Source organism: Misgurnus anguillicaudatus, chromosome 24 (assembly GCF_027580225.2).
Source record: "Misgurnus anguillicaudatus chromosome 24, ASM2758022v2, whole genome shotgun sequence".
Classification (NCBI taxonomy): domain Eukaryota; kingdom Metazoa; phylum Chordata; class Actinopteri; order Cypriniformes; family Cobitidae; genus Misgurnus; species Misgurnus anguillicaudatus.
The window spans coordinates 25,517,040-25,544,636 of NC_073360.2; the positions used below are offsets into that span (position 1 = coordinate 25,517,040).

The 27,597-nt window shown below is 41.2% G+C and overlaps 1 protein-coding gene across 18 annotated transcripts in view; it reads right to left on the minus strand.

Annotated features, from left to right (window-relative positions):
- The window catches only part of msi2b (musashi RNA-binding protein 2b), a 332,893-nt gene that overhangs the window by 221,799 nt on the left and 83,497 nt on the right, over positions 1-27,597 (minus strand). For 17 of the 18 annotated variants that reach the window (XM_055196805.2, XM_055196803.2, XM_055196801.2 and 14 more), the window contains one exon: positions 25,148-25,240. The exons of the other annotated variant lie outside the window; for it this stretch is intronic. In XM_055196805.2, coding sequence (XP_055052780.1) covers positions 25,148-25,240 — 93 coding nt within the window. The remainder of the gene's footprint in view (positions 1-25,147; positions 25,241-27,597) is intronic. 18 annotated transcript variants of the gene reach the window in all.

Here is a 27,597-nt window from a genome sequence, read left to right on the forward strand (position 1 = left end):
AATGCCAATGACGTTTCTGTAAATGAGATAAAATAAGGACTGCTGCCCGAATGCCAGCTGGCAGAACCTTGGAGAGTGTGTAAGGAATGAAAAGGAGACGAGAGAGAGACAGAGAGATAAAGAGAGAGCGAGAGAGTGTGTGTGTAGGTCAAGTCACTGTTGCTGACTCAGAGAGCTGAGCAGAGGTCAGTGCATCTTCAGATAACTGATACTCAATGTGCTCTCCTCTCCTCTCCTACAAAACTGCTGCTAATTATGTCAGTAGCTTCAGTCATCAGCTTCAGGACCTTCAGCACTATGAGAACATTTCCACGGATACACATGAATGAATAACAGCAAATGTGTGCTCGTTCAAAACTTGATGCTGACGTGATGCTAAAGTGTTTAGAGTGCTAGGATATAGTTGCCAGGGTGTTGCTATGTGGCCACTATTGCACTCTGGGTGTTTGCCAGTGTCTTGCCATCTGGCTGCTAGGGTACTCAGTGTGGTTGCCGGGGTGTTGCTATGTGGCTGCTAGGGTACTCAGAGTGGTTGCCAGGGTGTTGCTATGGGGCTGCTAGGGTACTCTGTGTGGTTGCCATGATGTTGCTATGTGGCTGTTAGGGTACTCAGTGTGGTTTCCAGGTTGTTGCTATGTGGCTGATAGGGTGCTCTGGATGGTTGCCAGGCTATTGCTATGCGGTTGCCAGGGTGTTCCTATCCAGCTGCTTAGGGTGCTCTGGATAGTTGCCAGGGTGTTGCTGTGTGGCTGTTATGGTACTCAGAGTGGTTATCAGGGTGTTGCTATGCGGCTGCTAGGGTACTCAGAGGGGTTGCAGGAGTGTTGCTATGTGGCTGCTAGGGTGCTCTGGATGGTTGCCAGGGTGTTGTTATGTGGTTGCTAGGGTACTCAGTGTGGTTGTCAGGGTGTTGCTATGTGGCTGCTAGGGTACTCAGAGTGGTTTCCAGGGTGTTGCTATGTGGCTGATAGGGTGCTCTGGATGGTTGCCAGGCTATTGATATGCGGTTGCCAGGGTGTTCCTATTCAGCTGCTTAGGGTGCTCTGGATAGTTGCCAGGGTGTTGCTGTGTGGCTGTTATGGTACTCAGAGTGGTTGCCAGAGTGTTGCTATGTGGCTGCTAGGGTACTCAGAGTGGTTTCCAGGATGTTGCTATGTGGCTGATAGGGTGCTCTGGATGGGTGCCAGGCTATTGCTATGTGGTTGCCAGGGTGTTCCTATCCAGCTGCTTAGGGTGCTCTGGATAGTTGCCAGGGTGTTGCTGTGTGGCTGCTATGGTACTCAGAGTGGTTGCGAGGGTGTTGCTGTGTGGTAGCTAGGGCGCTCTGGATGGTTGCCAGGGTGTTGCTGTGTGGCAGCAAGGGCGCTCTGGATGGTTGCCAGGGTGTTGCTATGGTGTTGCTTTCCAGCTGCTAAGGGTGCTTTGGATAGTTGCCAGGGTGTTGCTGTGTGGCAGCTTGGGTGCTCTGGATGGTTGCCATGATGTTGCTATGTGGCTGCAAGGGTGCTCTGGATGGTTTTCATGGTGTTTCTATGTGACTGATAGGGCGCTCTGGATGGTTGCCGGGGTGTTGCTATGTGGCTGCTAGGGTGCTCAGGATGGTTGCCAGGGTGTTTCTATGTAACTGATAGGGCGCTCTGGATGGTTTTTCAGGGTGTTTCTATGTGACTGACAGGGCGCTCTGGATGGTTTTTCAGGGTGTTTCTATGTGACTGATAGGGCGCTCTGGATGGTTGCCGGGGTGTTGCTGTGTGGCTGCTATGGTACTCAGAGTGGTTGGAGGGTGTTGCTATGTGGCTGCTAGGGTACTCAGTGTGGTTGCCAGGGTGTTGCTTTCCAGCTGCTAAGGGTGCTTTGGATAGTTGCCAGGGTGTTGCTGTGTGGCAGCTTGGGTGCTCTCGATGGTTGCCATGATGTTGCTATGTGGCTGCAAGGGTGCTCTGGATGGTTTTCATGGTGTTTCTATGTGACTGATAGGGCGCTCTGGATGGTTGCCGGGGTGTTGCTATGTGGCTGCTAGGGTGCTCAGGATGGTTGCCAGGGTGTTTCTATGTGACTGATATGGTGCTCCGGATGGTTTTTCAGGGTGTTTCTATGTGACTGATAGGGCGCTCTGGATGGTTGCCAGGGTGTTTCTATGTGACTGATAAGGCGCTCTGGATGGTTGCCGGGGTGTTGCTATGTGGCTGCTAGGGCGCTATGGATGGTTGCCGGGGTGTTGCTATGTGGCTGCTAGGGCGCTCTGGATGGTTGCCGGGGTGTTGCTATGTGGCTGCTAGGGCGCTCTGGATGGTTGCTGGGGTGTTGCTATGTGGCTGCTAGAGTACTCAGTGTGGTTGCCAGGGTGTTGCTATGTGGCTCTGGATGGCTGTGATGGCTGGTTGTTGAAACCAAGGCCACCTAGCTCGATTCTAGTGACAGCAGTAGGAGTTCACCCATCAATCAAGTGATCACGCCCTTAATTATGCAGAACTTTAAGGCTTAATATCATTTAAACGGATGAGTTCAAAAAAAATTCACCCCTCTTACAGTTGTCATGACGGACAAAATTAGCTATAGAGACCAAAAACACTTTTTGTACCAGGCTGTAAACATATTATTTTCTTCTATAAAGTTGGTCACTTTAACATGGAGGTCTATGGAATTGATTCCCATTTGGAGCCAGCCTTAAGAGGCCAATCGATGAATTGCAGTTTAAGTCACTTCGCATTGGCTTTATCAGAGAGATTGGAAGGTTGCACTGAGCGTCTGCCAGGGTATTGATATGTGGATGGCAGGGTGCTCTGGATGGTTACCAGTGTGTTTAGGGTGTTGCTATGTGGATGCTAGGGTGAATTGAGTGGTTACCAGGGTGTTGATATGTATGGTGCTCTGGATGGTTGCCAGAGTGTTACTAAGTGGTTGCTATGGTGCGCTGGAAAGTTACCAGGGTATTGCTATGTGGTCGCTAGAGTGCTATGGGTGGCTGCTAAAGATTTCTGAGTGTTGGTTAGTGCACTCCTATGTGAATACTACAGTGTTTTGGGTGTTTTAAAGCAGGGCTAAGAGTTTGCGTATCACCTCTGTCCAGCTGTAAGGTTTTAGTCTTCTCCAGACACCACCTAGACATTTATGATTTTAGGCCCACAATAAAAAAAATCAATTCATTTTAGTTTAGAATCTGTAACATGTTTACCATAGATCACACTGATCTATTCTTGCAACATGCAATTATTTACTCCCCAGGAGTTTACAAACCGTAGGTACAGTATGAGCAATAAACTTGCTTTACAGTAGGTGCTTCATTGAGCACCGCTAAAACCTCCAGATTTACAGGTTACATAAAACAGCTTCAGACCTCAAGTCATTTAGTGAATCCAGTGCTTGGTTATGTGTGTGACGTTTTTAAAAGCAGCCCTAATTCAAGTTATCATCACAGTGTGACATGAGAATTAGTGTGGATCACTTCTCCTCTAACAGGTTTCTTTAGTATGAAGCATTCGTTTTAAAGCGAGCTGCAATGAAAAGTGTGTGGTATGGGATGTGTGCGTGTATATATATGTGTGAGAGAGAAAGATGTTTGACAGAATCTAATAAAGCCAAGCAGCAGAACTGTTCGACTCTACCGCCGCAGCTACAGTAATTACAAAACACTGCACCTGACAATCAGACCATCTCGCTCACTCTTTCCTCCTCTCTCTCCTAACTCTTTCCTTCTCTCGCTCGCTCGCTTTCTTTCCCAACTCTTTTTGCAGCGCTGGCGTAAAATCCAGAGTGAAGAGAAAATGCCACAGAGGTCAAGGTGTGTAATGAAGCATTCTGATAGTGTGAATGGTTATTAAGTGCTGGAAGAACGCACTCACTTTCCTCAGTTTGGCCTCTGCGGGGGGAAAAATCCCACTTTCACGTCACAAGCAGGAGTTTGTGTAAACTGAAGGTCATTCAGTGGCTCAGGAACAAGCCTTTGGAAATTGAGTTTGATGTAGTTGTTAACTGACTGCTGGTAGAGGATGGTGAAGTTGCTTTTTTGTTTGGGTTTTGCTTTCACGCAACACAGATAGTTATGGTTGTTAATGAACTCTTGGTTGTGGCTGGTAAAGAGTATTTTTGCGTTTATTTATGACTTTATATATTTGCATTTGCCACCTGCAACCAGAGCCATCTCTTGAATTCACAAAATTTGTTGTTATGCATTTGCCAGACACTTTTTCCAAAGCGACATTTTATCTATGTGCAATCCCTAGGATCGAACCCATGACCTTTGGCGCTGTTAATGCAAAGCTCTACCATTTGAGCTACAGGACTACATCTTTTATCCAAAGTAACTTCGTGTATCATGTTCCCTATAGTCGAACCCATGACTTTTGCAGTGCTAACGCAACACTTTATCAATTAAAGGTGCAGTGTGTAAATTTTAGGGGCATCTAGTGGTGATGTTGTAAATTGCAACCAAAGGCTCAGTCCACTGCTCACCTCTCGCTTTTGAAACACATAGAAAAACTACAGTAGCTGCCACCGGACAAACATGTCATCTCTGGAGACAACTTAGTAAAAAAGTTTGTCCATTAAAGGAATCTTCCATTTTCTTAAAAGAAAAATCCAGATAATTTACTCACCACCATGTCATCCAAAATGTTGATGTCTTTCTTTGTTCAGTCGAGAAGAAATTATGTTTTTTGAGGAAAACATTGCAGGATTTTTCTAATTTTAATGGACTTTAATAGAGCCCAACATTTAATACTTAACTCAACACTTTTCAACGGAGTCTCAAAGGACCACAAACGACCCCAAACGAGGCACAAGGGTCTTATCTAGCGAAACGATTGTCATTTTTGACAATAAAAATAACAAATATACACTTTTAAAGCACAACTTCTCTTCATGTAGATCCGGTCGTGATGCGCCAGCTGATCCCACGCAATACATCATGACGTCAAGAGGTCACAGAGGACGAACGCGAAACTCCAACCCAGTGTCTACAAGTGGTTGAAAGAGGACCGTTCCGACATTGTTGTATGTCAACTGATACTAATTAATGTCTTTGTGGCAGTTTATTGTTTAAAATGGTCCGCAAATGTGCGTTTTATATATATAACATGTGACCTCCCTACGTCACTACGCATTTACGTTAGGTTGCGGTGGACCGGACCTAGACGAAAAGTTGTGGTTTAAAAGTACATATTTTTTTTTTTCTAGTCAAAAATGACAATCGTTTCGCTAGATAAGACCCTTATGCATCGTTTGGGATTGTTTATAGTCCTTTTAACTCCGTTGAAAAAAAACTGTTAGTTAAGTGTTAAGAGTTGGTGTCCATCAAAGTCCATCAAAACGAGAAAAATCCTGCAATGCCCCCCCCAAAAAACACTACTTCCTCTGGACTGAACAAAAAAGACATCAACATCTTGGACGACATGGCGGTGAGTAAATTATCTGGATTTTTCTTTTAAGAAAATTGACTAATCCTTTAAGAGCTTCTGTAAAAACATGGCTGTACAAAATGGCGACTTCCATGTAAGGGGACCCTCGGTGTATGTAGACAAAAACGTCTCATTCTAAGGTAATAAACACATAACGGTTCATTATGAAAGGTCTTTATACACCATTGATAATATAGTTTTGTATATTATTTTGCATTTCTATCAAGAGATCCTTCTAAAAATTACAAACTGCACCTTTAAGCTATAGGAACACTTAAAACTTCAAGTTTCATTTATTTCTTTTTAGTAACTCAACCCTTACAGATATGTATCCAAAACTATATGTACACATTGCACATCTACATTTCACTTTTAACCTTTATGTCAACATTTTATTAGTTACGTCAGACTCGCCGCTGCTAACCTTGCCAACCAGATGCGTCTCCCCTCTAATACTCGCACAGACAAATCCGATCCGATCCGATCACCGCACTTCAGAGCAATTTGTCATGAGCGCGAAGAGCTCTTTCCAAGTTGCGCTTCTGAATTAAAGAACTCCTGCGTGAATGTCACATGTGTAGAAGAGGAAGCAGATGCGACAGATGGGCGCGAAGAGTCCCTCTCTCCGCCTGCTCTCAAACGCCACAGTAAAATATTGAGCCATTAGGGCCTTTTGTCAGAGCGAATCAGGTGTGTTGGGGAGAAGCGGAGTACTGAAGCTCGACTCCTGAACTCAGAGGCGTGAAGGCGCAACTGCCAAAAATCCTGCTCGTACACAGATACAAACGCTGCAGCTGTAGGGAAAACTCAGATACAAGGCAATCTCTGACTTACTAATTCTCACTCTCTCGTGCTTTCTCACTCTCAAATCCTTCACTCCAAACAAGCGATGCTTTTACACGGTGCGTTGTGTTTAATGTTGCAAACGGCAAATCTGAGAGGCTTGAACGGCGTCTCTGAAATCTCTCCCATGGCATGCATAAATTCCCACTAAATTAGAATATAAAAGACGCACAGAATGAAATCTATTTGCCACAGCGCATGTATATGTATTTTGTGCTACTGAAAGGTCACATTCAAGCTTGGTGTATTCTGGCAACATGCAATTATTCACCGCCTAACAGGATAGAAGCCACAGTTTCATTGTTTAGCTGCCCAGTATACTGTAAGCCTGCGTCTCATTTTCACAACATTTAATGTGCCTTATTGAACTAAAGTTCACAGTAAAAAATCATAGTAAAATGACCTTAACTTTAAACATAAGCAAAGGCAACCATTGCACAATAACTGTTATTTGGAACCATTTATAAATTATTGACAAATAAATGCTACAATTTAAAACAAAGCTAATGAAAATAGAAAACCAAGCACACATGTTTGCTTCATAAACAACATGCTTACATCACCACACACAAAGTAAGAAGTATGAAAGGTTCTTCACAGCAATGCCATTGAAGAACCATACTGTATTTGGTTCTTCAATTAACAATTTTAAAACCGAAACAACATCTTTTTACTTCAAGGAACCTTTTTTAGAAAAAGAACGGTTCTTTGGATGTTAAAGGTTCTTGAACATCCAGAAATTTAGCCAAAAAAGGTTGTTCTATGGCATCATGAAGCCATACCTTTACAGGTATACATAACATTAAATACACATTAGTGTACCTTAACCTACTAAGCCCTGGTGTGTCCACATACGTGGACATCACATTTTTTGTTGTTTGAGTTCTTAGGATATAATATTGTACCCCGAAAGGTTTAGCATTTCAATGTGTTGTATACTTATAAAAGGTATAAAAAGAAACCTTTAAAGGTACCACCCCATCGACAAAATAGGTAGAGTTTTGTTCCTTTTTTTTTGGACAGTGTACTATGAAGACATTAACTCTTTCCCCACCACTAACGAGTTATCTAATCAATTAAGAGAGAACGTTTCCCTGCCAATGACGAGTTTTTACGGCAATCAATATTTCCTCTATTATGCACTAGGTGGCGCTCTTACCCAACTTTTAAAACACTGAAAGCATCCACTGATCCAAAAACAGTTAAAACTCCATGTATGTTTTGATCATCATTCTGTATCTGATCTCTAACAAAACTTTTTTAAAAAATGCAATTAGCTCAGCTTTTTGCTCAAAATATGGTATTTTTTAAGAAACCTACCAATATTTGAGAGGTGATAAAAACTTTTTTCGTTTAAAATAATAGGGTCTGTTCTTTCATTTGATATATTGTATGTTTATATATTTAAAGAAGAATATTTTCTGGAACTATTTTTACAAACGCTGGCAGGGAAATAGTTCAACATCATTAATATGACAAAAGATAAATATTTCGAACTGTGCGATGTTACCACAGAACCCCTGAATGCAACAAAACATAAAAAAGTAAAAGCCAAAAATCATTAAAGTAATCAGCAGTATTAAGTAAACTGCAGCGTACAGGTTATCAAAAGAAGAGTTGCATTGTTCTCTACTTTCCCCACAAGTTAGGAGGAGGAGGCTGAAAAGAGATGTGGGTGAGAAACAGAGGCATGGAGGAAGATATGAAATGAAAGGTCACGACGAAGCAGGACAGAGGCAGAGAGCAAGCTTGTTATCTGTTACAGGAGTAGAGAGGGCTTGGCTGAGCAAAGCTCATGGGAGCAAGGTCAGTTCTGCAGAAAATGAAAGACAGAAAGTTCTGCTGTAGAAGCAGCGAAAAGCTTATTATTTGATGTGTGTCAAATTTAGACCGGGTAAGTTTAAAGATGCCAATTTTAACCCCTGCCCTGAGCATGCAAATATCTGCTTGGTTGCACCTGTCCGGCCTTAGCATCTCATAAAAGTAGTATTTTAGAATTAAATAGAAAACATACATTTTGTAAATGAATCATTGTGCTTATATCGCACTTGATGTGGTCCTCAAAGCCACTAAATTCCACTTAATTCATTTTGATTTGTACACTGCAAAAATTCCTTGTTGCAATTAATATTTTTTATTTAATCAACTTGAAATTACAATTAACTTAAACTTTTTTGACTAGTGAGGGGTTGTAATGTATTCTAAATATAAAGTTAAAATAACAATCTAATTCAACTTAATTTTTAAAAACAAAAATGTAAAACGAGGCACACAATTCAAACACATCGACCAATAAAAGAGAGACTAAAACATCACACCCCCGATGCTAAATAATTAGCAGAGATGTCACCTCCACCCCAGAGCGCAGGAGCACCAGGGTGCATGAGATTGTGAAAACTTAAAAGATCTTCCTTTGACACCCAGGGTGATGCGGTCAGCCCGTTAGGACCACTGCCACAGATCAAATGAACAAGAAGGTGGAGCAAAAGTCGTTCCTACGCCCGCTTTCTTCTTTCCATCACGCTTTCTGTTTATCGTGGAGGAACATGGCATGCATCTCTGCTTGATTCTCTGCAGTGTGTGATAATTTTAATTAAGTCTGGACCCATAAACTAAACTCAGTTGGCCTTTCTTCTCTCGGCGCAACACGCTGTGAGTGATTTATTCTTGGTTTGGGTGTCCTTAACGTTGACACTTCAAACAGATATGTGGCATGCGGTTAGTTGCCTTTCTCGTGCTAGTTGTGTTTACCCCTTTAGCGCGATTGATTTTAGTTTTGGCATGCTTCTCCGCTTGCGGTGTGGACAGAGAGGCCACAGAAACGATGGGGGGAAAATGGGAAATGGATTGGAAAGCCAAACTCCATCTTGCATTGCCCATATGAGCATTAAAGCCTGATAATTATGTTTATGTGCGAGCATGTAACTGCTCAGACATTTACACTACCAGTTAAAAGCTTCGGATCACTTATTCAATTACTCTTTATTTTTTCCACATTATATAATAATAGTAAATGTATTAAAACCTATGAAATTATACAAATGTAACAATAATATAATGTCTAGAAATCCTTTAAAAAACTTAAAATATATGATTTGATTGATGAGTTTTGATTTGAATTCTTTGGCAAACTCGCTTCTTACGGTCTATTGATGTTGAACCTTTTATTAAAACATAAAATCATAGTTTTGTGTTGGTATTTTATTGCAACTATATTTTAGGCAACAAAACAAATTTCGATATTTCTAGATAAAAAACATTTAGAGTTGCCCTTTAAAAATAAAAATCATTCATTAACAAAAACATAAACAATGCAGGGTTGATATAATGGCGATATTCTCCATGTGAGATCGTCATATTGTCAGCCTGGAAGATTTCCGATATACGACAGTATCAGGGCCGGGCCAATAGTTTCCTTATTTTTTTCTCATTCATCTGTGACAAGTCACAAAAACAGAAGCTGCTTTACTTTAAAAGTGGGGTGCACGATCTCTGAAAGCCAATGTTGATATTTGAAATCACCTAAACAAACACGCCCCTACCCCAATAGAATCTGGACCTTCTTTTGATAGACCCGCCCCACACATACACAAACCAGGCAGCAATGTCGGTTAGTAGACACGCCCCTTACTGCTGATTGGGTACAAGTGTGTTTTGGTACTCGGCCCGAGTCCCTTTTCCAAAAAGCTGGAAAATTTGCATATTTTCAAAAAAAGTGGAGTGTCCCTTTAAGGGCAGCTGGCAACCTCCGCAAGTAGTATTGTCTACAATATCGTCTATTGGCACAAGTGTAGTTGCAAACTGTCTCCTTACTTTACCCTGATTCACAATGGTAAGCTTATAATAAGGATTTAAAAGTTAAGATGATGGGTCAGATTTAGTAGGAAACGTCTGTTGTTTATCAAAACACATACATATAAGTACACAAAATAACCTGAAATTTTATGTTTTATGCATCTTTAAGCAAACGTCTTTAGATCAAAACTTTGTAAAATCATAAAAAAAAAAATTGTAGTCAAGTGATTCTAAACATTTGATAAACAGTGTACATATTTTTAGTGGGCAAACACTTTAATCTATTTTCAAGCTATGTAAAGTACATCTAAAAGGTATATTTATGACTGCATGCATTTCCTGGGAACCGAACATGACCCTTGGCATTGCCAGAGCCGAGCTCTATCATTTAAGCTACGGGAACTCCGGTCGTGTTGGGAAATTTCGTAATTTTTCCTCATCTGAAAAACCATGTTTTCATGCTATGCGCAATTTATAGCCACTCAGAAGACACATTGGAAGGCCAGCACTTCAGGGTGATTCGAAAATGTCTCGGAGTGGTCTCGAAAGCCTTTCGTCAGAAACGCAGATTGAACATCTGTGTGATGGCTGCTGTTTGGACGATGGGGAAGCAGCGTGTTGTCATTAAGGCGGGTGATGGGGGGCACCGGGCCCAGACCCTTTCCTCACCAGTCCCCGGCCCACCCTCCCACCAGCTGTTTGGAAGGATGGATGACAGCCACCTGCCGTGAAGGGAAATTAGAGCGCTTGTACTCGTCGTCTTTTTAATCATCTGAATTATTCACTCCCTCATTGTGAAGTTCGCCTATTGAGGCAACAGCTCCAGCAGGCCGGTCAACTCCTCCTCGATGTCGTCTGAAACTGACAAGCTGTCGTTACAAAAGTGTAACATTTCGAATCACACCGCTTCCCCCCCGTGGCGTTGATAAAGATTATTAAGAGAGGCAGAAATACACTACAAAACTTATTCACAGACAGGAAAAACAATTACAGTATCTATCTTTCCCTTAATCCATTTCAAGGTGACATTTAATGCCAAGTTATTCTTGTTAAAAACCTTCGGGGGATGATGAATCAGTCAGCAAAATATCATTCATTTTAATGGATTGTGAGTGTTTTTATTTTCTTAAGTCAAATCTAAAAAGGATCACCGGCTGGGAAGGAAGCCAGTGAAGAGGGAGGAGGGCAGCGGGCGCACTGGATTCATGCTCGCCTGAGGAAGTATCATTTCCTGAGGTCTGGTATATATCTGTCATTGCAAATGTGTTTGTCATTAGAGAGTGTAGGGATGTGCACGGACCTGCTCGTCCAATTAAAATCTGACAAAACGTGATGGATCGCGTCCGATTCGGAGGCATAAAGATTTCCTGCAAAGGTAAACGTGCTTGTTTATCTAAACACACAAAACCTGTCATGCTGATTACATTGACGCACAAAAGCTTTGGAAGCTTCACACTCGTCCTTCCATCTCTATTTCTCTGCACCTTTTACGGAAAGTAACGGCATTCCTCTTCATCGTCTCATCTGTGAGGGACTATTTAACCTTGGCCTCTCGCTAGGCTGCCCTACAGGATCCATCTCCACAGACAATAAACCCACAACCCCCACGGTGCGTATTCAACCTTACAGCTCTCAGATGAAGGCTACCGTGGAGCCGGGTAAAAAACAATACAAAGAAAAGCCAGGTAATGCATTGGCATTTGAGTTAATTAGCATCGCGGTCCGGAGAGCCCTTCAACGGTTCCTTATGCGGTCGCCTCAAACGGCGCAAACAGCCTTAAAGAGCTCGCTATAGCGTGCGTGTCAGCATGCGGCCAATATATTTATCAATCCAATCTGCTCCATCCATTTATCCGTTCTCGCCTCCCCCGTCTACACATCTACAGAAGAAACACAGCAGTTGTTGACATTCATCCGAGAGGACGTGCCCTTTAAGAGAGGCTGAGTCTCGTAGCGAAATCTGTCTAATTATTGTATGCGTGGATGATGCTGTTTTTTAAGTTTAGTCCTTGTGTATCTCTCACACCACGCTGGCAGACTTCCCGGGTTCCTGCTAGCGTAAGTTTTTTACACGCTGTACATACCCGGTAATTGTATATGATGCCCAATACCTTCGAGGCTTCATTAAAGCGTTGCATCAAGCTACGGAAAGCGGATAAACAAGCATACGGTAGAAGAAAAGCATGGGACAGAAACAAGGCCATTTAAAGCTTTCAAAGCATTTTGAGTGGAAGAGGTTGTTATCCCAATGGGACATTGTTTTATGTGTTTTTTCCTACATTACTCGCGCGCGACGTGTAGCAGCGTGTTAGCGTTCAGGCGGCCCAGCGCCAAATAAGCACCCATGCTGTCAGCCCAATCAGATTTTGGAAGGACGCTGAGGAGAGACAACTCTAGTTATAATTTCGCTCTCATCTCCTCCTCTTTCTCTCGGGCTCACACTGACTGTTTTCACGCTGAGCGTTTAAATGTTCTCCTTTTTCGTATCCGGCACTCCGGGCTGATGAGAGACGCGAGCGTATCAATCTTCTCCGGCGAAAGAGAAATTGTCACGAAAAGAAGACCAAAGCCGCTCGGAGTTCACGAAGGACCACGGCGAGATAATCCTGTTTTGGGAGGCGTCACGTTCGTGAGCGAATGCGAGCTGTCAATCAAGACCTGCTTTTGCTCCTGGACAGCTTTGTGTAATATCAGCCCACAGCAGACTTCCTGTGAGCTCACAGCAGAACGGGACACAGCGGTGTCTCTCTCACTAAGAGCCGGCCTGGCAGGTGGAGGCTTTTTCGAGGACACATCTTGGAAGGCGCTCCTCCAGCTTGAAGATCACAGGAGCCCCCCTGAGTCAAAAGTTATTACCACTCCAAGGCTATCTCCACAGGTGAACGGGCGGTGCTGGTAGGAGGATTGGAAATGTCATGGTCTCTATAGAAATGGGTCCCTTTCTTTCCCGTTAAATCCTAATAGAGCAGCGAGCTGATTTAATTGGTGCACTCCACGCCTAGGGAGAGGTGGAAAAGATCGCAATCGGCCGCTGAGGCTTCAGGCGCGGTGGGACCGGCCAAAGCCGATCTGATAGTGCCACTCAATGCAGAAGGCTGAGCCGAAGCCCAAACAGATCTTTTGACGAAAAACTTCGAAATATGGGCAACCGTTTTACTTGCACCTAAAATAGCCTGCAGTTTGAAGCTTGCTATCTCGGAGATTTGCTCATGTTAGCGGGGTCTGAAAATCCTCAATCGCGGTCAATCTTCTTAAAAAGAGCTGGTGCTTTAAACAGATGCGACTGGCCCTGGAGGTGTATCCGTTCACATGTGACCGGATGACTCAAAGGCAAACCAAGCTTAGAAAGAGACCCTTTTGGAAGATTTACTTGGATAACGCGAGTACAGGTAGACCAAGGGATAAAAGCAATGCCGTCCTGGATCAGATGCTTCCTACATTTTCCTACTCATATATAATATAATCAAACATAATCATAGCAGAAAACATAACATAAAAAATAATGTATGCAAGATAAATTCTGAAGAATGAGGCTGTTTTTTCCACACACAAAAATCACACAGGTGTAAACCAACATGGGGGGTTTCTATTTATAAAGGAACCGTCTATAAAGCTGTTTGCAATCCAAAAGCTCAAACCACATAAAACACCCGAACGCTAATTAAATGTAGCTTAAAGTGTTATCCACAACATAAAGCTTTACCACAGCTCACGTTAACCCAAACGCACTTAAACATCACCATACCATATGTCACAATCTAAACACTTACCGCCGGCACTTATTCACTTTAAAAGTCTGCCGTGTCAATAATGCAGCTCTGACGACATCTATAAGACCTTGAGTCCAGCTTTCACGCCCTCTAAATCATCTTACTGCACAGGGACTTCAATGAGGAAAAGCAATTAACCGAGTGATTAGTGTGATTAAGTCAGCCGAATGTGGTCAAGCTCTCTCTCCAACCGACGGGGCCAGGTAAATAATGCCATCAAAGCAGAAACAACTACTCTCCTGATATGGATAATGTACAAGCACGGGAGCCTTCTGGTGCATACAAGGCAACTAAAGTAAGACCAATCCATCACTGCAAGGTTATAAATGATGTACTCCGGGGAGGTCCTGAACAACAAGATGTACTGCCGAACTAAGGAGAATGGAAAGGGAAAGAGAAAAATCAAAATGGAAATCATTGCCAAAAAGCACTTTAACTTCCAATCCTCCTGTGGGCGTTTTAAAATCATCCCCCCTTGACTCCTGGCAACACAGCCAATAGTTAGAGCAAACAAAGGTCAGGAAGAGCGTTAAATCATTTTCTTACTTTTAAACAGACTGAGCTCTCGCTCTCTGAATCGTAAAACTCGCAACCACGAGCGAGTCGCTGGGTCTTAAGCTTCAGAGCCGCCCGACAACTAAGGGGAAATCTACTGGGTACTGGCCATTTTATTTTTTCTTTAGCAAAACTCCTTTAAAGATCATTTACACGGGAATGTTCAGAAGACAGCTCTGCTTGGTCCCCAGCACATTATGAAAGAAGAAATATTAAGGTTTTATAATGTGAAGACTCTCTCCGCTGCAGTTTGTAAGAGTTGTAATAACACATTCCTATGGCATTACCATAGTTTTACTACATTGTGAAAATATAAAAATTATTTATCTTGGCTAGAGATGAGTTGTTATAACTTATAAAAAATATAGTTGAAATGTGTCAACTTCATTGTATAAGTGGTAGCAAGTAAATAATGGTAAGTTGAAATGACTTGTAAATCTGAGATGCACACTGTAAAAAAATAAAGAATGAAAATAACATTTCACCTACTATTTAAAGTTTTGACTTGTGATAAGTTGACATAAAAAATTTTAAATGTGTTAAGTTAATTCATGCTTTTTCTTCACATGGTTCCCAAACATTAGTTAACTTCAAATTCAAGGACCTTTCCAGGTCCAATACCCTCAAATTCAAGGACTAAATGTGGGGACACATTTCAAGTGAGAGCAAGGTTACATCGTGTTACCTTTTAAGATACAATGTTTTGAGGGAACTTGCGCTGCGTCACTGTGGTGACACTTTGGGGACGCCTCCAGTGGTAAGTCCGTCTGAATGTGTATATCAAATGCCTTCAAGACAGGGTTGACACGAGAACCAGAAAGTATATCGCTATCTGAAAGAAATACTGCCAAAGACAACGTTACAGGGACGCAAAAAGTATGGCAAGGGAGACACAGCGTCTCGTTCCCTTCTTAGGGAACAACAGTTACATCGTTACCAGAGAGATTTTCATGTGTCAAACACAACTATGCAAAAAAGCATTTTGGTATGAATCAACATTTGCATACAAAAGATATAAGAATTTAAAGCAAACAGTTTAGCACATGTGCTTAAAAAGTCTAGAACTTTATGATATTATCCTACACTACACAGGAAATAATATGGATTTTTTTCAGAAAACTTATTGCATGAAATAAATTCAAGCACTTTCAATGTCCTGTAACTTAAAAAAATACCTTTAATTTGTAACACCTAAAAAAAGTACAAAATTAAACTTGTATGTTTAGCTGAGAAATACTTGGTAGGTCCAAAAAGTTGATCCACCTTTTCACTTTTTAGAGTGCTCTTTTACTATAGTAAAACCATGGTTTATTTTTGTGAGGGAGAGGTTGAGAAAGAGGTTTAGGAGACAGAGTGTTAAAGGCGGGGTGCGTGATTTTTGACAAAAAGAAGGTCCAGATTGTATTGGGATAGGGGCGTGTTTGTTGATTTCGACATTGGCTTTCAGAGATCATTGACCCCGCCTTTAAAGTCTGGCTAGTTAGAAACAACAAATGCCATAACTGCAAGAAAAGAAATGTTTCTCCATGGACAGCTATTCAGAAACAATGAGAGAAATGCAAACAGATAGCTTTCACTACATATACATAGCAGTTTAGAAATGCAAGGTGACATTTTGATAACAGATGAATTCTGGGTACAAAACAGGCACAAACCTTTCAAACCCACATTCAGCCAAGAAAAACAACGAATAAAGAAGGACAGAGATCAATCTGGAGGCGAGCAACAGCACACCGAGACGGAAAGAGAGCGAGGTCCTGGCTGGCGACCTCAGCCCTGCCCGAAATCAATTGTGTTTTCAATCTTCAAAAGAAGATTCGGTTTCACTGGTTAACACAAACAGTGCGAAAGCCATTTTGAGACCTTGTTAAAAACTCGGTGGTGAAACAAATGCAGGTGCGAGCTCTGAGAATGAGCGGGAGGTCAGGACGCGAGGGGAGGAGTTTGGAACGACAACTAATCCCAGGCACTTGAAAAGCCGCTTGTCTTCCTCACCTTCCCTTTTCACTCCTCACTAGATTCTCATTTGTTTTCTCCCTTCACTCCAGAGGGCACTGGAGAGCGGGGAGCTCATGATTGAGTATTTCAGCCACCCTTAAGAATTTCTACCTTTTGTTAGCGACTTCCCACTTGTGCGAGGCCACTGATGTGTGGAGAACATTTAAGGGCTACGGGCTCCACAGACATCCGCTGGGATTTACTGCTAACCCTAGCAGTGAATAGAGGACACTTCCCAGACCAGTCTTAAGGAGGAAGGTATTCTAAAGGGGCCTTTGATAAGAAATAACACATCTCGTCCCAGACAATGGAGTTTCTCCTAAGACATTAAAAGAAAACAAACTATGAAAAACTCCCAAAGTAGAGCGGTGCACTCTGTGAACTTATTAAACTAAAACGTATATCTAGTATAACCAATTGTATTGGGTAAAATCTCATGCCCTGTTTCTAAACTGTTCATGAAAGATTTTAAGCTTCATTATTTGCTTATCCACGGCAACTTTACATTCCCTGTCCATAACAATTCTTATACTTAAAGTCTCTTCAAGAGAGATTGTCCTAAAGAAATAGTTCACCAAAATATCACCATTCTGTCGTAATTCACCCTCATGCCACACAAAATGTATTTGACTTATTTTCTTCAGTTCAACATCAATCATTTTATATTAAAATGCTGTTGTGCTGTTACGTAGTATGTTAAATGTGGCGGCACATCCTTAAAGGATTAGTCCATTTTTTTCAAAAAAATCCAGATAATTTACTCACCACCAAGTCATTCAAAATGTTGATATCTTTCTTTGTTCAGTCGAGAAAAAAATATGTTTTTTGAGGAAAACATTCCAGGATTTTTCTCATTTTAATGGACTTTAATGGACCCCAACACTTAACAATTAACTCAACACTTAAAAGTTTTTTCAACGGAGTTTCAAACGAGGCATAAGAGTCTTATCTAGTGAAACGATTGTCATTTTTGACAAGAAAAATAAAAAATATGCACTTTTAAACTACAACTTCTCGTCTATCTCCGGTCCTGTGAAGTGCCAGTGCGACCTCAAGTAATTGCGTAGTGACGTAGAAAGGTCACGTGTTATATGAAACACACATTTGCGGACCATTTTAAACAATAAACTGACACAGAGACATTAATTAGTATCATTCCACATACAACAATGTCAGAACAGTCCTCTTTCTCCACACTTGTAAACACTGGGGCGCAGTTTCGTATTCGTCATTTGTGACCTCTTGACGTGATGACATATTGCGTAAGGTCGCGCTGGCGCATCACAGGACCGAAGATAGACAAGAAGTTGTGGCTTAAAAGTGCATATTATTTATTTTTCTTGTAAAAAATGACAATTGTTTCGCTAGATAAGACCCGTATGCCTCGTTTGAGATCGTTTAGGGTCCTTTGAAACTGCAATTTTAAACTGCATTAAAACTGTTAAGTGTTGGGGTTCATTAAAGTCCATAAAAATGAGAAACATCCTGGAATGTTTTCCTCAAAAAACATATTTTTTCTCGACTGAACAAAGAAAGACATCAACATTTTGGATGACATGGTGGTGAGTAAATTATCTGGATGTTTTTGTAAGAAAATGGACTAATCCTTCATTAAATCTTTCGCTATCGATGTGCAACTATATCTGAACTTACGTAACGTACCATAGCATAGCACAGCGTAACGTATTGAAATAAGCTTAAAATATTAATAATTTTCTCTCACAAATGTATAGATTGAAATATTAATAACTCATTGAGTCATTTGCAGGGCCAGACAAAATATTTTTTTGGATTTTTTTTAAATCTGCGGAACGTTTTTTAAAGATTTTAAAAGATATTACAGAATTTAAGCTGTAGATATCACAAAATTGCATCTAAATAATTCTTTTAAAAGGCTTACATTCATGAAAATGAATACACCAAACCAATGAGTCGTCTGACTTAAACTGGACCAACATTAACCAGATAATGTGCATTTCAAGACAGAATTATATTTTGTATATAATATTACATATATTATTGCTTATAGTGTTATATATTATAGCAGAATAAAAAAGCTTTAAAGTGTTAATACGTTCTCATTATGAATTTAGCAACGTATCAAGCTAATTTCATCATTTTTACAGCAATTAGAGCATTCGTCTTGTAATGGATTTAAAATGATCATGTGCTGAGTGCTGAGTGTCAAGTCACATAGATGACAAAGTCAAGTGAGATCTCCTTAACTATGCTGTAAGTTTAATTTCCTCTCAAATATCAAATGGTTTGTGCTCTCTATCATTAAAAATGGTCAGAGCAAACAGCACGTGCATGGTTTATGTACTGCTTGTCAATGATGGCTACTGCTCACAAACACGCTTAAGTGTGGGGTAGGTGCTTGTCAATGGCGGGCATTGATGGGCCTTCCGCGGAAATCTGCAAGCGCGTATGTCATTTAGGCCTGGTCATTTTGAATACTTTAATGATGCTTCACCATGTTCATCCCAAATAACAATTTTAACCAAGTCATAAACAATTGGAGTGGCATGAGTAAATGATAAGAGAATTTTTATATTCGAGTGAACTATTTCTTAAAAACAGCTTTAACTCAAAACCTCCCATATCATGCACAAGGCCACAGCGGCGAGGATAAACACCTTGGGAGCAAAGGATGAAACCTTGAGAGAAAGCTGATGCATTTTTACAACAACTCTGGATGGCTGCCATTACTCAAACCGCTGAACCGTTGTCATGTTTCTGAATCTCGCCCCTGAATATGAGGAAAAACTCTTCACATCAAATCCACGAACGCCTCATGTTAAACAAGCTTATCAAATCAGACTTTAAGGGCTCGGTGATGCACTGAGGCTTGCAAATAGAGCGGTGCACTGTTTTTATTACCCGGGCCTGAGGTAAATCGAATGCCGTTATTAAATGTTAGCGGTTCACCAAGTATGCTAAATTAACTAACAGTGAGCGCACATGATGCAGTCATTACAGACGGCCCACTCGCGCGCTGTCCTCGCTGAATATTCAAACGGAGAAAACTGTGACATATTAGTACAGCAGCATGACAACACACGGTCTGCTACCAAAACTAGTGCATTGTGGGTAAATGTACCTGGTGTTCGATGTGGGCGAATCAGTGAGTCATGAGTCAAAAACACCACCAAGAAAATGAAAACTTGTTCAAGAACAAAATTAGACAAAATCATGCTCTGTGGGGAAAAATAAACAGTGATTTTTAAAATCTAAATTATTTGTGAATATTCAGTTTTACAGTGCAATGTTATTACACACTGTGAATGTGACTTTAAAATAGACAGCTCTGATTGGTCAAAACTATATTTGGCAACACTTTACTTGTGCATAAGGGATGTGCATAACACCTTCATGATCATGACATGACATGTGTAATGAACATGAAGGAGATTTTATGCACATTTATGGCAACTGTCATTAAAGGTGCAGTGTTTAACTTTTAGAAGGATCTCTTGACAGAAATGCAATATAATATACATAACTGCATTATCAGTGGTATATAAAGACCTTACATAATGAACTGTATAGTTTTTATTATTTTAGAATGAGTCATTTTTATCTACATACACTGTGTGTCCCCTTACATGGAAGTAGCCATTTTGTGCCGCCATGTTTTTACAGTAGCCCTAAATGGACTAACTGCTCTACAGAGCACGCTTTGTCACTAGTTCTGTATTTTGTCCTAGACAACATGTTTGTCCTGTGGCGGCATCCGTAGCTTCTCTATACATTTCGGTGAATGGTTGACTGAGCCATTGGTTGCAATTCACAATCGCACTGCTAGATGCCACTAAAATCTACACACTGCACCTTTAAGTGTAATTCACTCAATTATGTCATTTTTATTGCAAAGATGACATTGTTTGAGATGTCTTTGTTATGTAACTTGACACAAAACAATATATCATAACTTGTCATAAATCTGTCATAACAATGACATAGCAGATTTATGATCAAACTTAAGACACTTCATAGCTTTATGGGTTAACATTACATTAAACTGTCATGTGGTTGGTTTTGACATTGCATTGTCATGAGGCCATTATATTTGTGTCATAAATATTTATCTGACCACTGTTTACCAGCGATACAAATTGAATTTGTCATTAAAATGTCATTGTCAAATGTCAGTGTTAATACTCTGTCAAGTTGTTTTATAACAGCGTCATAAATATTATTCTTGACCTCAACTACAGTGGTACATATTGAACAGTCCCTCCAGAAAAATTTGATTATGCGATCGTATGATTCAACGCATAATCAGCCAAAGTCCGCATATGTATGTGGGGGCTTGATTTTTCGAATACGCCGCACTTTCGCAGCATAAATTGCAGATATCCGTGCGCAAAATATGCGGGGCTTGCATGACTTCATAATCCCCGCATTTTCGTAGCAAAAATCACGTTCATCTTAGCAGGAAGTGAAAAATGTTGCATTTACTTCATACAAGCCCAGCCATGTCCACTGTTGCCATGGGAACGTTATGAAGTTATGTGATTATGTGACGTGAAGATCACTGAAAAGCTGCTAAAGCTGTTAACGGTTTTTGCAAGTTCCCGCAATTTTTGCAAGTTCCCGCAACTTAATCGCATAAAATTGCATAAATATCCCGCATATTCCATCGCATTTTTTAAGAAATTGTGCCAAAAGATCAAGGATTTTTGCCCGCAACAATAAAAAACCTCCACTTTTTCTGGAAGGAGTGATTGAAGCTAAAGCTAGGTAGTTTCTTAAGTTTGATAAATAATATGCTATGTAATGTTTATGACAGATTTATGACAAGTTACGTTGTCTTGGTAATGTCAAATTGTCCTGACAAGTTATGATTTTAACTTATTGGTTTTGGTATTGGTTTATGTCAAGTTGTAATAATAAAGACATCTTAAACATTCATCTTTGCATTAAAAATGACATAATTAAGTGAATGTCACTTAATGACAGTTGTCATAAACGTGCATAAAATCTCATGTTCATGACACGTGTCATGTCATAATTTATGAAGGTGTCATGTCAGTCTTATGAACACCCTTCAAGTAAAGTGTTAGCCAACATTTAAGCCATGCTAAAATACACGGATATAGTAACGTCTATGAGGCACAACTTTGTATTGTTGTCCTTTTTGCAAACAATAACTAATTCCTTCACGCAATGAGTAATATGAGAAACATTCATGTTTCTGCGCTTACACTGACAGACTCTCTATCTGGGCTGGAGGAGGTAAAAACGTTGCCCCGAGACAGCAGAGGTTGGCTCTCACCCAGGCCGATATGGGAACCAGGGCAGAGGAGGCATAAAGGCTCGATTGTGGTGGAGCACTGGCTTGGAAACAACTTTCAGGCCTAATGAAACTAAAGCCTGGCCACAGCAGCACTGTGAACACCAGGGCGAGAGAGGTATAGAGAGAGAGAAAGAGAGAGAGAGGTGGTCATGAAGTAAACAAGAGTTGTCTCAACTTAGTAGAATAAGTGTAGAGACCAACTCCAATCCGATTACAATAAACCTATGACTAAGCATAAGCCATCGAATTTAATTAGGGCACATGAAGGTTTACACAGGGAGAAAGACTCAATGTGGTGATCTGTGTGTCTGTGGGGGTCCGGGCTTTCACTGCAAATCAATAAAAATGGCTAGATGAGACTTTTTAATCATGACACGTGACTTTTCAACATCGCACGCTCCTTCGTATCCTAACATATTTATATGATTCAGAGAGAAACACTGAAATTTGTTGTCATGCCTTTTTCAGAAACAATAAAGCCAACGTAGGGCATTAGCACAAAACGACTGTATGCTAATGAAAAGTGGATCGAACTCAAAGGACCATTGTGAAAAGCTTTTAAAATTTTAATTCTGCAGTGTTGTGCAATAACACTGTTAGTTAGTCCTGCTTAAGTGTGCGCGTGTGTATAAGGCCTTTCTCGCAGTTTATAAGCTGTCAGACGAGCTCAGGAAAACAGAGCTTCTAAGGAGACAGATCCTGTGACCCCGCTGCCCCACGCCACCTGCTCTCCTCCCAGGAACCTCATATTTTCTCCTTACTGCTCGCCAGGAGACACTGTTAATTGGCCGACGCGTACGCTCACACGCACAAACCTCCGGGTATCAGCTGGACTGACACCGGCATGGCACAACCTCCAGGTGGACAGACTTGCAGAGTCATCAGGAGTTTGAGGCAAATGAGCATCCAACCTTCGAACAACTCACTTTCGCACAAATGCTCAATTTGTAGTTTCCTCGTCTCCCAAGACGAGTACTTCAGTAAATCGCACCTTCGCCAACTTACAAACAACATGGGCGCCGATGTCTTTAGCACCCCAGCGTGAGCATTACTGGACCGCCCCCACCGTTACGGCTTCACGTAAAGAGGGCCGGCAAGTGCCGGGCAATAAACCATCCTACAGCAAGACTAATATAGTCTAGTGACCTAAGAAGCTACAAATCCTTCACGGCTCCTTTAATCACAATTATTTAGCTGTTGTCTACTGCCAGAACTGGCGCTGGTGAAAACACCCCCAGGGCAAGACGTACAGAGCGGGGCAAGTAAAACATCTGCATAATTGAGCCCTTCAATCAAGTCAAGTGTGTGTTAGGTCCACTCAGACACAGCTGATTGCAAACAAATGGAGGTAGGTATTTATACAGGGCTTGAAATAGGAGACAGCCAGCTTACTCAAAGTCATATCATACAGCAAACAGAAAAGTTCACCCGGGCCAAACTATGATAAGAACTAGCTATCAATCTCTGACTTGTGAGCCGTAGATATCGGTTTTGGGAAAATGATCCTTATGTATTTTAACAAGCGAGTCAGAACCAAACACTTGGGCCTTGGCAGAGGCTGGAAACGAAATAATTTTTAGTTACAATGGCAGAATGTGTAAACTATCAGAACCAAGCAGAATTGTAACTAGTTTCCATTTCTCTAGTTTTCCATTGGTTGGTCCAAAAAAGTAATCATGTCCTTCAAATCAAATCATTTATTAAACTTTGGTTGCTACATTAGCCTGCCCTGTTTAGACAAAAAAAATAGTGTAAACTAGCAGAACCAAGCTAAATTGTTGAAATAATAGGCGTGTTCGACTCTATGCGGCGTAGCAAGAGACGTCAGGCAGATGACATTAAAGTACCTCAAGAGCAATTTGAAAAATCGAGAAGTCTGCTTTCGAATCAATCTCACAATACTGATGTTTCTTGTGGCATCACCTGAATGACACACCAAACCGGTTTCCTAAACACTTTCCTAGAGTTTTCTATTGGTTGGACAAAAAGTACAACCCTTAAATCATCCCCTTAAAATCAAATCATTGGTTAAACGTATACTGCTACATTAGCATGCTAAAAAAAAGTGGAAACCAAGTATTGTTAAAATAAAGGACTTCCTAAACACTCTCCTTGCTTTCCATTGGATGGAAAAATCCAATCACGCCCTTAAACGCAAATCATTGGTTAAACTTAAGTTGCTACATGATCAGCCTGCTAAAACAGGAAAGGGTGTAAACTAGCAAAACCAAGCTGAATTGTTAAATGTGGCACTGCAAGAGTACAGCAAGAGCGATTCAAGAAATCACACACCATTGCACCCGAATCACTCTCAAAAACCCTTCAATATCTGGGTTTCCATCGAAATGTGAAGAAAATCTTTTCAAAATTCGCATAAAAAGTAAAACGAACAATTGCGAATTAAGTGCGTTTCCATACACTTTTTACGAGCGAATAAAGGTGGTATTGTTGACCTAGTAGCCAACAGAAAATAAAAAGGCACTCCAAAAAAACGCTCAGTCAAGTGGGTTTAATGTTCGCTATGTCAGAATTTATTCAGCAAATGCGTTTTAATCTCCCATTATTTGCATTTACTCTTTTTCGCATAAGTCAAAAACCACCTCAAGCAAGCGTAAAAATGTTTCTTATGCAATACTTCAAAATGAGCATAAAATCTAGAACTGCCTCACGATTAGTCGCGACTAATCGTTTGCAGAATAAACGTTTTTGTTTACATAATATATATGTGTGTACTGTGTATAATAATTATGTATATATAAATACACACACATACATGTATAATATTAAGAAAAATATATTTATATATATATATATATATATATATATAAATATAAACATGTATATATACATGCAAATGTATGCGTGTGTGTGTGTGTATATGTGTGTGTGTGTGTGTGTGTGTGTTTATACATAATTATTATACACAGTACACACACATATACAAAAACTTTTATTCTGCAAACGATTAGTTGCGACTAATCGTGAGGCAGCACTAATAAAATCAGTGTGATGGAAACCAAGCTAGTGTCATTTGCCTGTCGGTTCTTGTGGTGCCACCTAATGACAGTTTCCTAACTGGTTTCCTAACCACTTTCATGTAGTTTCCATTGGTTGAAAAAGAGTAAATCACAACCATAAAATCTAAAAATTATGTTGCTACATGATCAGCCTGCTTAGACAAAAAAGAAACACTGAAATCACTAAAGAACCACAGTCTTTACACTGTCATTTATAGTTGTCAATTCAAATTGAGCTAATAAAGAAGCATTTATATAACTTTTACACACTGCAGCTTCAATGCAGGCAAGAGATCTCTGCAACGTCTGCCATTGGAAACAGACTGGGTGAACACCGGACTGGTCTTTCATCTCCAAACCATCTTAAACGGCTTTAAAGTCTCCACATGAAAGACTTCCCTGACGGACAGTGTTTCTCTTCACACGCGAGCATCTTTCCATGAAATTAGCCAAAGGAAAATAAAAGCACCTTACCTTGCCAAACTGTTCGAAATACTGCTTCACATCTTCAACTACTGTGTTAGCTGATAATCCGCCTACAAATATTTTCTTTGTTCTCGTGACCATCTGGAAGAGAAGAGAAGACAAGAGATTAGGCCCATGCGAAAGCGTTTCGGAGGCAAACATCAAACGCATGGCAGACAAAAGCGGCTCTAGTAGAAAGCTCGGAATGAGAAAAGAGGGAATTGGGAGATGACCGGTTGTGGGTTTTACGTCCCATGAGGACACTGAAGAGGATGTATTGTGTGATTTGTTGAGTGTTTGAGAGTGTGCTTGGGGACTCGGTAACACCTACAGTAGCATGCAAGGCTCTGCGCTCCTTTCGATACCTGTCCTCCCTCTCTTGGCATTACAGACTTGACACTTTTTGTTTCACACTAACAGAAACACCTGAGCTGTGAATGGTGTTTTTCTTGGGTGCGAGTGTGTTGCAAAGACCCAACGTGCAATCCCCGTTCCATTTAAGTAAATTGGAACGAGAACATTGTGGTAGGAAACAGGACAGATCTTGAGAAAAGCACGTAGTGAGCTGGTTGGACAGACCTTCAAAGACGCTTTAATTGAGTTACAAACAAAAGGTGTCTGAGGTGCTACAGCGAACCGGGCGAGATCTCAACCAGACAGTGGTGGAGGTTGCAGGCCCGTTTTTCGAAACGCAATTAACTCTCCCTGGAAATGGCGCGGTGAGACCCGACTTCTCTTCATGCGGTAACATTAATTGTGTTGAGAGTTCAAATAACCCACCTGTCACATAGGACTAACAAGAGAACTCCATGGGCAATGTTAAGGCCTTTTTGAAGTTCGCAAAGAGAACAAACCCGGCATGCGAATTTTGATCAAATGCGTGCTATGCTCTCGTGACAAGTTGAGCTGTGATGCCAAAGCAAGAGACATATGTTTGAATACACCTGCTGTGTGGGTAAAAAATAACACGTAAAAACACCATAACCTGTTTATTCCTGAACCTATTACTCAATCCCATCCCATTATTGTGCATCTCCTCTAAAAGTGTACACATTTATGCATTTGGCAGACACTTACAAGGTATACATATTTGATCAGTATGTGTGTTCCCAAGGTTCGAACCCTTTATCTTTTGCACTGCTAATGCAATACCACTGAGCTATACGGGAGCACTTCTTGGCAACAAGAAAAAGAGCTTCATTTATGCACTAAACCCGAGTATATCCCCAACCACAGCTGACAGTGAAAAAAATTAAGCGACCTTGAGCATTTATTTCGACTTCATTCAAATCCATCATACACCATCTTGGCAACGCTCAGCTCTCATCTGTGCTGGCTGCATCCCAAACCCTCTCCAAAGCACTTTCGCTCTCATCTGCACCCCACCATGGTTAATCTGTCTGTCTTTTCCCCTGTCGTTTTGCGCAGGCCCGGGCCGCCCGACGTGTCAGCGGAGAGTTAAGTTTTTAGTGGCATCTTTATGTCCTCTGACAGCACCAGCTTCTGGCTGATGGGATTCCTCAGGCCCTGGAACAACGCAATTACTCTGTCCATTTCTCTCCATGGTGACAAGAGACAACAGCAGGCCTTTGCTCCCTCTCTCGCGTGCCTCTCTCTCGGGATTCGACGGCAGATATGCTTCACAAACACATCGTGCTGCTGACAACGCTTGCTCGGCTAACTCATTGGCATTCGGAGTGCTGGTGTGAATCACGATGACCAGGACAATGACAGAAACAAGTCAACAAAATTAGTAACAAAATTGGTTAAAAAACAATCTGGTCTAGCTTGTGAAACCAGCAAATAGGCCGGCACAACTACATTGGGAGACTATGCAAACCAGCACAGTCTGCAGTTTTTTCTTGACCCTGACCCCTGAAAAATAATCATTATAAACAAACAACAGGCTATCGAAATTTAATTAGCCCTTCGCTTAGATAGGAAAAGCAGATATCCCACCAGACAACCCTTGACTACAGGACTTGTCCTCTGTGAGCGTGTCTGGCTCGTCCTTGCCTCTCTCTCTCTTGACACACCAGCTTTCCAAACACCATGCCGTTTTAAGACATATGCAGCAGTAACGTGTGAGTCATGAGGGACAGGTACTGTACCAGCTAACCTCGACGGGCTGTGACTGAGAGGCCCCGGGTACGAATAGCTCAGGCACGTCCTGTACCGACATGTTTCGGCGAGAGGAGCGGGCCCCCGTGCCTACTGCTGAGGGATTCACAGCTTCGACTCTAACACCTCCATCCATTCCACAGGCTCTCATTATCCGTGCAAATTTAAAAACACATTCATGCCGGAGATTACGGGAAAGACTTGAACATAGTTAAGACAAGGGAAAGATTGCAGTCAACTTAGGACAGTGAAGGAAAATGTGCAATCATATTAAAAAAAAAAGACTAAAAGACAAAATTATTTGGTTTCAGTTAACTTTTCATTCATTTAATTTAATA